Here is a 12,266-nt window from a genome sequence, read left to right on the forward strand (position 1 = left end):
AGTTATTAGTTACAATCGAAAGATAACAAAATTACCTAACAAACATTAATGAAAGAATCAGTCATTAATTACAATGATGGTTTTGACTTGATTTCTTATTATAAGGAAACTTTACAACATTAGATTCAAACTTTTTACTGTGCACTTTTCATTGTAAGAAAAGTCAAAGCTAATTGCTCAAAAAAAAAAAAAAAAAAACTATAAATAATAACTTTAAAACCAAATGAAAACCGAAAAATAAACAGAAAATAAATGTATTAAATTATTTTTGTGTAGAATATGGCATGTGCTGTTTAACCCCAAGTACCAGCTGCGCTTTTATCTCTCAGTAAGGTAAGATTGTGCATTGGTATGCAAATCTTAATCGTGGATATAATATTATGTCACTATATTATTTTTCCAATTAAACATCAACAAGGCCATAGTGCTATTTACTTAATTTTTACTTCTGTTCGTATTGAAAATAAATACTTTACAAAACCAAAAGAAGTTTCAAAACTTGTAACGAAAGGACATGGGAAGCCGATATAAGCCAAAACTATAAACCGAGGAGGGTGGTTTTGGTTAAATTAAAATATTTTTCATAATCTCTAAAATAACTTGTGAATCATTAAAACATCTTTTCTTCTCCGACAGGCCGATTGTGTGATGAGGATATAGATGAATGTGAAGTTTCATCTCCTTGTCGCAATGGGGCCACATGTGTGAATACTAATGGATCTTACACTTGTACTTGTTCCAAGGGCTATGAAGGGAAAGATTGTCTAATTAATATAGATGACTGTGCCTCATGTAAGTGGCTTTTTCATTATATTTTACTAGTTATATTCCACTGTAGCATAAATAAAATCTCCCAATGTGAAGACCTTATTTGTGCTACACGAAGGTGGATACAATCAACCCTAGTTTATTGTGGTTAATTCATTCCAGGCTTTACCGCGATAACTGAATTTCCGCGAAGTAGGATTCTGTATTCATAAACCGAATATTTTTCTAACTAGAGCGCATTAACTTATTTAGGGCAATTTAAATAGGTTTTTAGCATAGTTAGAGCCCCCTAGACATAAAAAAGCACCCTAAGCCACCATTACATTTGCATTACTTAATGAGAAAATGAGATATATTAGATGTAATAGATATTACTTAGTTATTTATTGGGAAATAAAACTACTACATACACACATGCAGTTCTTACACACTACTACTAATCTATGAAAATAGCATAACTTGTTCGATAAAGAATTAATTGCCAGTTAGTGATCATATGTGTCCCCATTCTTCTTCTACATTTATCCTCATTAAAGGTATTGCGCATATAACTTAAAAAGCTAGTACACTGTTGAACACCATTTACAGATGAATTTATCCACTGGTGATTCATACTTTCCAGTTATAGTGTTTAACAGTTAAAATGAAATAGTGATTCCTACACTTTCTTCGGCGATTTTATACCTCCACTTCCTCAACTAGTACAACTACAGCCCCTCAGAAGAGCTTACCTTACTTGGAAGACGTACTTTGTTATTCTTTTGTAGGAAAAAGTTTACACGAGTGCATAAAAAAGGCTAATTACTATATTTAAAAAAAAAAACGAAAAAACCGCGATGTAGTGAAGTCAATGTAGTGAAGTCGCGAAAGTCGAAGCACGAAGTAGCGAGGGACGGCTGTACATTTGAATGGTATCGTTGTAATTAACTAGGGAATCGTCAAAATAAATATTTTGCGTGTCTATACGTTCTTAGGCACTTATCCATGTGTGGTCGAGTCGAAAAAAAAAAAAAAAAAAAACTCAGGGACAAACTTCATTCAGGGGTGAGTAAAATGGAAATTAAGGTCTATTTTTGAGTGAAATTTTTTTCGCAAATACAATACTTCCTTTTCTGTAAAAGGAAGTAAAAATGTATTATTTTTATGGTAAACAAATAAGATCTGAATTAAAATGCTTTGCACCTGCTACAAACATTAAAAAAGTAAATAATGCTTAGTAACTTTTATTGATTTATTTACCAAATTTTGGAAAATCATTTTTTTTCCTTTTATTTTAAATTTAAACCGTTGAACTATTGACTATATTATTATCCTTTGAAAAGTTTTTCTCCCAATTTTTAAAAATATTTTGATTGCTAAAGCTATTTTTGTCTAACCAAAGTTCATTTTCCTCATTCAAAATAAATCAGGACATTACTAAAGAATTCTTGATTCTGAAACTTTTTAAAAATTTAATTAGCTCCTTATTTATTGATCTATTGACTACAATAAATAATTTTTATGTTTAATTGTCAAATTACAAAACAGCAATTGTAAATCAGAACAATGACAAAGCCACTGTTCTAATTTGCATGATAAACCCAGGCCTGAGGAGGGTCAATGCCCCCGTCTGAATTTTGAAATATTAATGTACTTACATTAAAGTGAGCATAGTTTTTGGTATAATTTACATTGAGTATATACCCTTGCCCTGCTCCTCCCACCCCCTCGAAAAATTTGAAATGCCGGGTCTGAATAAGCCTACTGCCGAGTCAATTCGTTTGGAATTCATGTAATTAAGCTTTATCAATGAAAATATTGACAATCTGCCTCAGTACATTTAATTCCTTAAAACACTTATGTGATCAGTATAGTATCCTTATATTACGCTGTTATTTTCAAAACTCAGTTGCAAAATATTTACAGCTATAAATTTTCAGAACTGACTTGTGTTTTGCAAGTAAAAAAAATATTCCTCATAATAGTTGTAGAAGTACTATTGATATTTTAACCTAAAATGACTTGAATGAACTTCATTATATAATGATATGCTTATTTCCTTTTAGTTCCATGCCAAAATGGTGGCACCTGTCTCGACGGAGTTGGTGAATACACTTGCTTTTGTGTGGATGGATTTGGGGGTTTGCATTGTGAAACTGACATCAACGAATGTGCGAGTGATCCTTGCCAAAACGGAGCAACTTGCAATGATTATGTCAACAGTTATACTTGTACCTGCCCATCTGGCTTTAGTGGCACCAATTGTCAGACTAACGATGAAGATTGTAATCTAAGGTGAGAAATCATATTCCAGTTTTTAATGAATAGTAAATTTACTTATTTTATAAGTAAGTGAATTAAAGCATAGCTTAACTCACTGTTTTATTTTTAGTCTCTAACTTATCGTTAAATAAATCTTGAACTTAAAAATGAAAATGTCATATTTTGTGAATTATTATTTTTATTTATTTATTTATTTATTTTTTTGTGATTTATGTCTAAAGTTGTAATATGGTAAATAAATCTTAAACTTAAAAATGAAAATGTCTTTTTTTTTTTTTTTTTTGTGATTTGTGTCTAAGAACATGAAAACTATCAATTTTGTATGAACAATCATTTGGTTTCAAGTACAAAAAATTCTCTTACTTTTTCATTTTTATTTTTCTTGATTTTCAATTTTGTAAGATTGGCAAGTCCAGGTGGGGTTTTGATTGTTTATTTTTTTTTTAATACTATTGTCATGACTTGAATGCTTTTGTCTATATTGATAGCACTACATTAGATATAAGGTTTTACTACATTTACATAAGTGATAACGAGGAAAACAATATTTCCCTACAAACACATAAAAGTAATTTTTCTAAAAATGTGTACCAATGTAAGGTTTTACTACATTTACATAAGTGATAATGAGGAAATAAATATTTCCTCACAAACATAAATGTAATCGCTGAAAATACACCACCAGCTCAGTTATTCCATCCGAGGGCTGCAGTTTCGTGCTTTTTAGCGCTCATCAGTCCGGAATAGGAATCACATGAGCTGGAGGCGAAAAACCTCTTAAGAGAGCCAAGAGAGCCAAACAAACTGATAGCTAATGTAGAATTAGCACACCAGATGAGTGACCACAGCAATGGTGCGGTTCAACTCACTGCAGTCCTTGGATGGAATGAGAGCTGGTGGTGTATTTTCAGTATTTCTGCCTTAGCCCTAGCTTAGGGCAGTAGCTTACTACAAAATAAATGTGATTGTTTTAAAAATGTGTACTAATACACTGTTTATAATCTTGTTTTTAGCTCTTGTGTTAATGGAGGCACTTGCATTGATGGCATAAATAATTATACTTGTCGGTGTGCTCCTGGATATACTGGAAGTAACTGCCAACTTCATATTAACGAGTGTGATTCACAACCATGTCGTCACGGCGCCACTTGTGTTGACCACATCGGCTCTTTTACATGTCACTGTCCATTTGGATTCACAGGTTTACAGTGTGAAGTAAGTTGCATTTATTATTTTATTTCTTTTGTTAAATCTTTTATTATCCACAAACATCTTTTGTTGACATAAATCGGTAGTTCCCAACCTGGGCGTCGATTGGACCCAAAGGGGCGATTTGGCTCCTCAAGGGGGCAATAAGGGAATGATGAGTATTTAAAAGGTAGAATTATAATAATAAAAAGCCAGCAAATATCAAAACTGAAAACTTATATGAAACTTATTGTTCAGAGTTCAGACTGGGAATCACAAGTTAAAAAAGAGACAAATTAAAGTTCATGAGCTTCCTCCTCACACCTCAGTTGAGCCATAAGTAAGTACATATATTATCATTCGTTCAAAGTTAATGAATTTTCAAATTTTCACTTTTTTTTTAAAATTATAAGTGTCAGAGTTTTTAATTCCTCCAAACTCCCATTTAGAAAAGATAATAATTTCATAAAAAATTTACTTCTGTTTCTAAAAAGTTTGTCAATGATCTTAGTGAAGTGTTTCCCTTCAAATACTTGTCAATTTTATAAAAGAAAGAAGAAAAAAAGTACAAAAGATGTTTATTTTTATGTTTATTTTTGTTTTTAGTTAAGTTTGGATGAAATTGTTCACCACATAGATTTTATTTATAATTAAAATTAGACATTTATATTTTTAATAATTGTCCACTTGCGGCATGTTACGTTATTTTCAAGGAAGAAGGGGGCGGAGGTGTCAGACAACCTCTAGAGGAGGACAATGGATTCAAAAAGGCTGTGAACTACTGATATAAATCATTTTGAATTTACTGTTCTATTACTCTCTAATTCTTTAATTTTTTATTTTTATGCAGAATTTTGTAGATTGGTGTAGCACAAGTCCTTGTATGAACGGAGCAACATGTAAGCAGATTAATAATACTTATGGATGCACATGCAAGCCTGGATGGACGGGATTGTTATGTGATGTTAGCATGGTCTCTTGCTCAGATGCAGCTTTGAAGAAAGGTATCATTTTAGTTTTTATTTTGATTACAGATCTGGTTACATCTTTTCCTTTATTGCGTCTTCTCTCTTTCCAAATCTGAGGAAATTACTTTTTAAAAGGAAAAATTAAAATTCCAGTATAACTGTAAAGAAATTTCATTTCCATAATTTTGAGTGGCAGTGAGCTGGAATAACATATGGACAAAAGTTAAGCTATTCAAGTCATTCAAAATAAACAATGCTTGTAAAATGTTGATACCAAATGTTCATATACTTATATTTTACTTGTAACCTTTATAACTAATACAGTGAAGCACCGGTTATATGTTTCTCTTTTATACCTTTTTATAATTTATACGTTTTTATTTAAATTTATACGTTTTTTAATTTAGTCCCTGCAGAGTTTAATACATATTAATGTATCCTGCTATACGTTTTTTTCATTTGCATGCTTTTTTCATACAGTCCCTTCAGAAACGTATAAACGGTGCTTCACTGTATTTTTCAAAATTAAATAAACTAATGCTCTTTCTACTAGAATAAATTAAAAGTAAATCTGAAAACAAAGCAAAAAGTTATAAGAAAATATTCTTATTAAAGTAGTAGTTGATGCTGGCATTGTTTTGCTAATTCTACTGTTAATGTTGTATACAGTTTTTTTTTTACATCATTAAAAACCACTTGTGTTTAGATTTGGTCTTTGACAAATCTTTAAACGTTTTAATCAGAAAATGTGCATTTTGTAGCTCATAAAAATTGTGTACTAAATGTATTTTTAGCGAAGATTCCTACAAACACAGTATTAAACGAACCAGGAAAGAAAACAGTTAAAAAAAAAAAGAAACAACACAGTCACTAAACACAAAATACATTCATTTGGTTTTTCCAAACAATACTGCTTTTGTGTGACAAACAATGCGCCGATAAGGTCATCGTTTCGAGCTCTAACCTCATGCCAGAACATCAATTATAAGGCGCCTATATAGGGGCCTTATACCAATCATAAGGCGCCTATATACCAAGGGCGCCTATAAAGGGGGGCAAGGGGGGGCTTGAGCCCCCCTTAGAAACTAGAACTTCCTTGCTTTCAGTACTTTTTTCTTTGAAAAAATGTAAAAACATTTCTTCTCCAGATGTTAATGAATAAGTTATTAAAAATTTCAAATTTTAGTGACTCTAATCTGTCCTGAAATCTGTTTCCATGGGAAAATTATCCTGCTAAACCATAGTTAAAATATCTGAGGCCCCCCCCCTTGCAATTTTGTGTATGGGCACCCATGGCCCTTACATGAAAAACATTTTCATGTAAGGCCTTATGATTGACAAAACCTCCCTCCACCGGAGAAAAGTTGTTTTTCCAGTATTATAGACCTAATGCAGATTTATTTTTTCCTTTGTAGGTATTTCACTTGGAAATTTGTGTCAAAATGGTGGCAGGTGTGAAGATATAGGCAACAGTCATAGATGTATTTGTGTAACTGGGTATGAAGGCAGTTATTGTCAGCATGAAATCAATGAATGTTCTTCACAGCCTTGTCATAATGGAGCTACATGTAAAGATCTTGTTGGAAGATACTCTTGTTCTTGTCCACCAGGCTTCAAAGGTTAGTAATTTAATGCATTATATTGGCTGTTTGTATTTTGTATTTTGCCTCGTAAAGATAACTGATATTTCATTTAATAATCTATTCACATTTTACGTGGCTCTGTTTAACGATTTCCTGTGTCTTATTTTCTCCTGTTTTATAAGGAAGTGAACATTTTTTTTAATGGTAATTTAATTTTGAATTCTTCCAATACATTCAGCTCATTTTTGCTGAAAAGTGAAAAAAATATTTTTATTTACTTATTTCAAAGATTAGTTTTATTTTTTATGTGAGAAAAAAATCAACAACTGTATTCTGTTATTGTGCTGTATAGTTTTAAGGGAAGTATGGTTTAAATATATTTTTAATAAACAAAACTGAAACAATATAAAAATTGCGATATTTTTCTCTTTAAATATATTTATCCTATTGGAGTTTTAATGGAACTTATTATTCTCATCATTTAACATATTTTCCATGAAATTTTTGCACATTTTAAGATGAAGTTTTTGTGTTTTGCTGTAGTATTATTTCTGTATACAATTAAGTTCATTGCGAAACAGCTATTTTTTTTTTAGTAGAGGCTGGATGTTCTTATTCTTGTTTTTGTGTAAGATGCAATAGAGATACTATCAATGATGTGTACATTATAAATGCTGGAAAAAATATAGATAACTGCTTTGTTGGCATTGATTTTGTTAATTTGAAGGTTTATATAATTGGATTTTTTTAACTATCTCTAATTATAAAATTATGTGAAATTTATTGATTCATTTTTACAGGATTGAATTGTGAACATAACATCGATGACTGCTTTCCCAATCAATGTAGAAATGGGGGGACTTGTCATGATCTTGTCAATAGTTTTGTATGTTCTTGTCCTCATGGAACTCAAGGTATCTTATGTGAAATAAATATTAATGAATGTTTCGAAGGAGCTTGTCATCATGGAGGTACATGCATTGATAAAGTAGGGAATTACGAATGCCAGTGTCCACCAGGCTTTGTTGGTCCAAGGTAAGTTACTGTACTAAAATGTAGTAAGTGTGATTTGCAAGTTCATTTCAGCCATTTAATTAATATTTTTAGTGCTAAAAATCAATTTAAATGTTCCTTTTTTTCCCATGCCGTCTTGACACTTTAACTTTATATTGTCCCTTTTTTTTCAATAATAATAGTAGTACTATAAAAATAGTATTTAATTTCTTTGAAATAAATCATGTTAGCTAAAATATTTTTTGAATTAGTTGTTTTTATTTTAAGGGTTTTCCTGAGATATAGTAAACTTAAAGTCAGTATCAAAAATGATTTGTTAACTGTTAACTTAAAAGGTTTTCAATTATTAGAATATTGTGGTTCAAAACAATATTCTTTCCCTGAATTGCTTTGTTTCTATTTTAATAGATTTTTGTATAGAATGCAATTTCTCTTATTTTGAAGGTGTGAAGGAGATGTGAATGAATGTCTTTCGAATCCTTGTTATGCTATTGGAACTCAAGACTGTGTTCAGTTGATCAATGACTATCGTTGTGACTGTAAACCTGGGTACATGGGACGCCATTGTGAATCAAAGATAAATTTCTGTGCTTCCAATCCTTGTTTAAATGGAGGTGTTTGCACAAGTGTAGCTCAAGGACATGCATGCATCTGTGCTGATGTAAGTTGTTCTTAAAATTTATTATGACTTTTGGAAGTTGACTTGTGAATATAAAAATATATTAAAATAAAGAGTGTTTTGAGCATAATTTTTGAAAAATCATTAAAATATTTTTGTTAGTTCTTAAGCATTTCTAATCATTTATGAAAAATACTTTTAAAAATGTTTAATGGTTTCCTTGCATGAATTTGAAGTTGATATTTATTGGAGCCATCCTGAGAATGAGGTCGTTTCCAAAATTTTAAAAGTATTTTTTCTGAAAGAGCGTGCTTAAAAACATAGAATTTGACCATTTTTAAAATAATGTCTTTAAGTTTTATATTTCTAAAAAATTACTTAAATCGGTGCTCTTTCATCGTTTAACGCTTCTGCCGATGACATCACAAATGATGAAATGCCATTCAGTGTTGCCATCACGGTCCAAAATATTTAATTCGCATCTTTATTCACGTGTATTGGCAACAATGTGGTTGATATCAAGCGTAGAGCGCAATTGTAATTCGCTTCTTGATTATCATAACATGGAAATGCGGTATAAAGATGCGCCATAGTGCATCATTTGTGACGTCATAAAGACCAAGCCTTGTTTGAAGAATCGGACATTTAAAAAAATTAATTAAAAAATAATTGTTAGGAAAATGAAAGTATTTTCTAAGTCCATGTTATTTTTTTGCTTATTCTATTAATTTCAGTGACAAAAAGTACTACTTTTGACTGAAGGAAACAACCCCATTGACTTCACCCTAGGAAAACATTTTTACAACACTGCTCCCAACAAACACACCTAGAGTGTGTTTTAAAATTGACTTAATACCAGCATCATAAAACATAGACAACTTATAGCTTACATTGAACACATTCAATATATAAGTGGTTTGCATATTTTTGTGTATATAAGATGCTATTGCTAAACTTTCAAATAAGTTGTGCTGGTAGTCTCAAAAGCTTACATATCATCATAGTGGGGCTTGAAACTGGAACTGTTTTTGGTTGCCGAATGGTGAAGCTCCCTACTTATGCCCCTATCTTTTGTAGTGCCTGGTGTGACAGAGGTTTGGATGGCTCTGATGCTTCTCTATTATTTTTATTTTATTTTTATGTTCAAAGCAGAAGTTCATCTAAACCAGTAAATTTTGAAATTTTTATTGACAGTATAAAGGATTTTTTGGTATAAGAGAAAATGCACTCTGCTCTGGAAAGGTAAAATGCAGTATCTGCAGAAATGAGGTTTTGAGATAGTTGAAGGAACCCATTTCGAATTCCATACTTGCAATAAGGAAAGTTTGGAATTTGATGGGGTTTTTTTTTCATGCTTTATTTTTATAGGAAACCGAATGAGCAAGCTTGTACAGTAAAGCTAAAGTACAATAGATGATGAAACTAGTATACTGTGGCCATCGCCAAACTTTCTTCTATATCTTTTTTATAATTCTGATTGCTCCCCACGCTTAACGAGGAAGCAATATTCCCAACAAAAACAAAATTACACGTGCCAAATCTTGACCACCGCTCCAATTCCCGATTTATCTCAAAAGCAAAGCAAAGAATGAAAATTGAAAATTATTTTAAAAGCCTTGCTTAAAATAATTATAAATATTTATTTGTTAACAAACACAATATGGCAACAGTTAAAAAGTTTAAATTATCGCGATTTTCTGATCATTTTTCATCAATGAAAATCACACGAAATACGCAGATAACAGTCTATTACAATTTCTCTTTCTTACTGTTGCAGTTATAAAGCTATATTTATTCATGCAAAAAAAAAAACAGCCCCCCCCCCCCCCTCCCCAGGAGCGATTGGCGCCAAAATTGAAGCAATGTTTGTTTACATATGGATTCACATTTATTCCGAATTTCATCCAGAACGTAGCATTACTTCTTGAAATATGTCATTCACAATGGGAAACAAAAACGTTTCATTGTGCCACCCCCTTGTCAGCTGTTGATGCCAAAATAGAATCGGCTCTTATACCTTCTAAGGGCTACTTGTCGATAAATTTTTGTTTGATTCTGTTCATTATTTCTTGAGATACAGCAGTCACAACTAAATACAAAAAAACGTTCTATAGCTCAACCCCTGTTTGAGCTATTGACACCAAAATTGAATCAACACCTGCATCTGTTAGGGACAACATATGGACCAAATTTTGTTTAATTCCGCCAGTAACTTCCTGTGGAATAGCAAGCATGCATAACTTAAGAAACGTCCAATTGCTTCACCCGCCTTGGAAGAATCGTGCCAAAAGCCAATGGGCACAAGTTCACATAGGGGCACATACATACCGAATTTCGTTCGATTTCATGAGATTGCTGTAGAGCAGCCACAAAAAACTGATCACACACATATGTGACACACACACGTACACACACAGACAGACATTTTCCAAAAATGGTCGAAATGGACCTCCAACGTTTAAATCCGTCAAAATTCGAAATTTGAAAATTTGCACGAATCAAATACTTTCTTGTATATATTAGATATAGAAGAAAGTAAAAAGGAATAATAGAAAATTGGCAGATACTGCTGTTTTCCTTCCTGCAGTATTATTATCAAATCATTAGTAACAAAATGCTCAGATTGGGCTTGAAAAATTCAACTCATACTTGAAATGAGAGAATGTGTTGTTACTCAAAGGGTCTACCTAAGCTCTTAGATAGCTCATTCTTGTTAGTAAATATATTATTTGTTCTAGTAGAAATCAGGTACTGTCTTTCAAAATTCCAAGGCTAATACTAAAACATATTGACATACTGAATAGCAGAGTGATTAATGAAGGTAACATTATGTGCATTTACACAAACTTAGCTATTTACACCACTTACACAACCTAGCTATCAATGGACTATGCCAGTATAGGTTATCACTTAAATAAGTAATTTTTAAAAATGAGCAACAAGTGGAAAATGTGGGAAAATTTCACCTAAAGAGCATTGCCCTCTTAGAAAGTTTCAAGGAGGAATTGTCCCACGACTGCCTCAATGGACACTACACCCTTGTGCTGAAGTAACTTTTCTTGGAAATTTAGCTGATACAACTTTTAACAGGAATTCTTTAATCATGATGCATTCTAAATTTTTCTTTTAGGGGTTCTATGGTGAAATATGCAGTTATACAAATGCATCTTGCTCTTCAAATCCATGTAAGAATGGTGGTCAGTGCAGATTAAGGAAATATGATTACGTATGTGTCTGTCCTAATGGTGCAGGAGGTCAAAACTGTGAAGTTGACACAGAAAACGAATGCTTGTCATCCCCATGTTTAAATGGAGGCACATGCCATAATAGAATAGGTAAGTTTTATTGTAAAGAAATAGTGTGTTGTATAGAATAAAGTATAGAGGCATAATGAGGCAATTGTTGTGTCTTTTATATACAGTCAAACTCAGTAACTCGAATCTAAAGGGACCGACGAAAAACTTCGACTTATCGAAAGTTCGACTTACCGCTAGTTTCGGTTTTCGACATTTTAATATGAAAAACATTGAATATTTTAATTAATATGTATATGTAACAGACAAAATTACAGAGCTTTACGTTGCTTTCTCATGCAGCAAACATCTACTTATAGAAATTGTATGGTCTTGAATTGGATACTGAATTGGATACTGCTGGAACCACTTGAATAGAGCTGATTCTACTTCAGGAAAGGTGCACATCTTCATTCACTTCAAATTCGGATTCATGGATTTGTACTGTAGATTTGTACCGATTTTGAAGTTTCCCTTTTAATATTGTTGACAGAGTATTTGGAGCCATTTTCAATGCGTTCTTTTTCTTTGTGATTTTTGGAGTCCAAGGTTTTTAGCTTTCGCTTAGACA

General features: G+C 31.9%; 1 protein-coding gene across 1 annotated transcript in view; it reads left to right on the forward strand.

The window, feature by feature from the left end:
- The window catches only part of LOC129222543 (neurogenic locus Notch protein-like), a 162,500-nt gene that overhangs the window by 134,163 nt on the left and 16,071 nt on the right, over nt 1-12,266 (forward strand). Inside the window, exons 15-22 of the mRNA XM_054857056.1 lie at nt 637-792; nt 2,814-3,042; nt 4,044-4,245; nt 5,069-5,222; nt 6,602-6,805; nt 7,570-7,804; nt 8,228-8,444; nt 11,533-11,737. Of these exons, the coding sequence (XP_054713031.1) occupies nt 637-792; nt 2,814-3,042; nt 4,044-4,245; nt 5,069-5,222; nt 6,602-6,805; nt 7,570-7,804; nt 8,228-8,444; nt 11,533-11,737 (1,602 nt within the window). The remainder of the gene's footprint in view (nt 1-636; nt 793-2,813; nt 3,043-4,043; nt 4,246-5,068; nt 5,223-6,601; nt 6,806-7,569; nt 7,805-8,227; nt 8,445-11,532; nt 11,738-12,266) is intronic.

Source organism: Uloborus diversus, chromosome 5 (assembly GCF_026930045.1).
Source record: "Uloborus diversus isolate 005 chromosome 5, Udiv.v.3.1, whole genome shotgun sequence".
In the NCBI taxonomy this organism is placed as follows: domain Eukaryota; kingdom Metazoa; phylum Arthropoda; class Arachnida; order Araneae; family Uloboridae; genus Uloborus; species Uloborus diversus.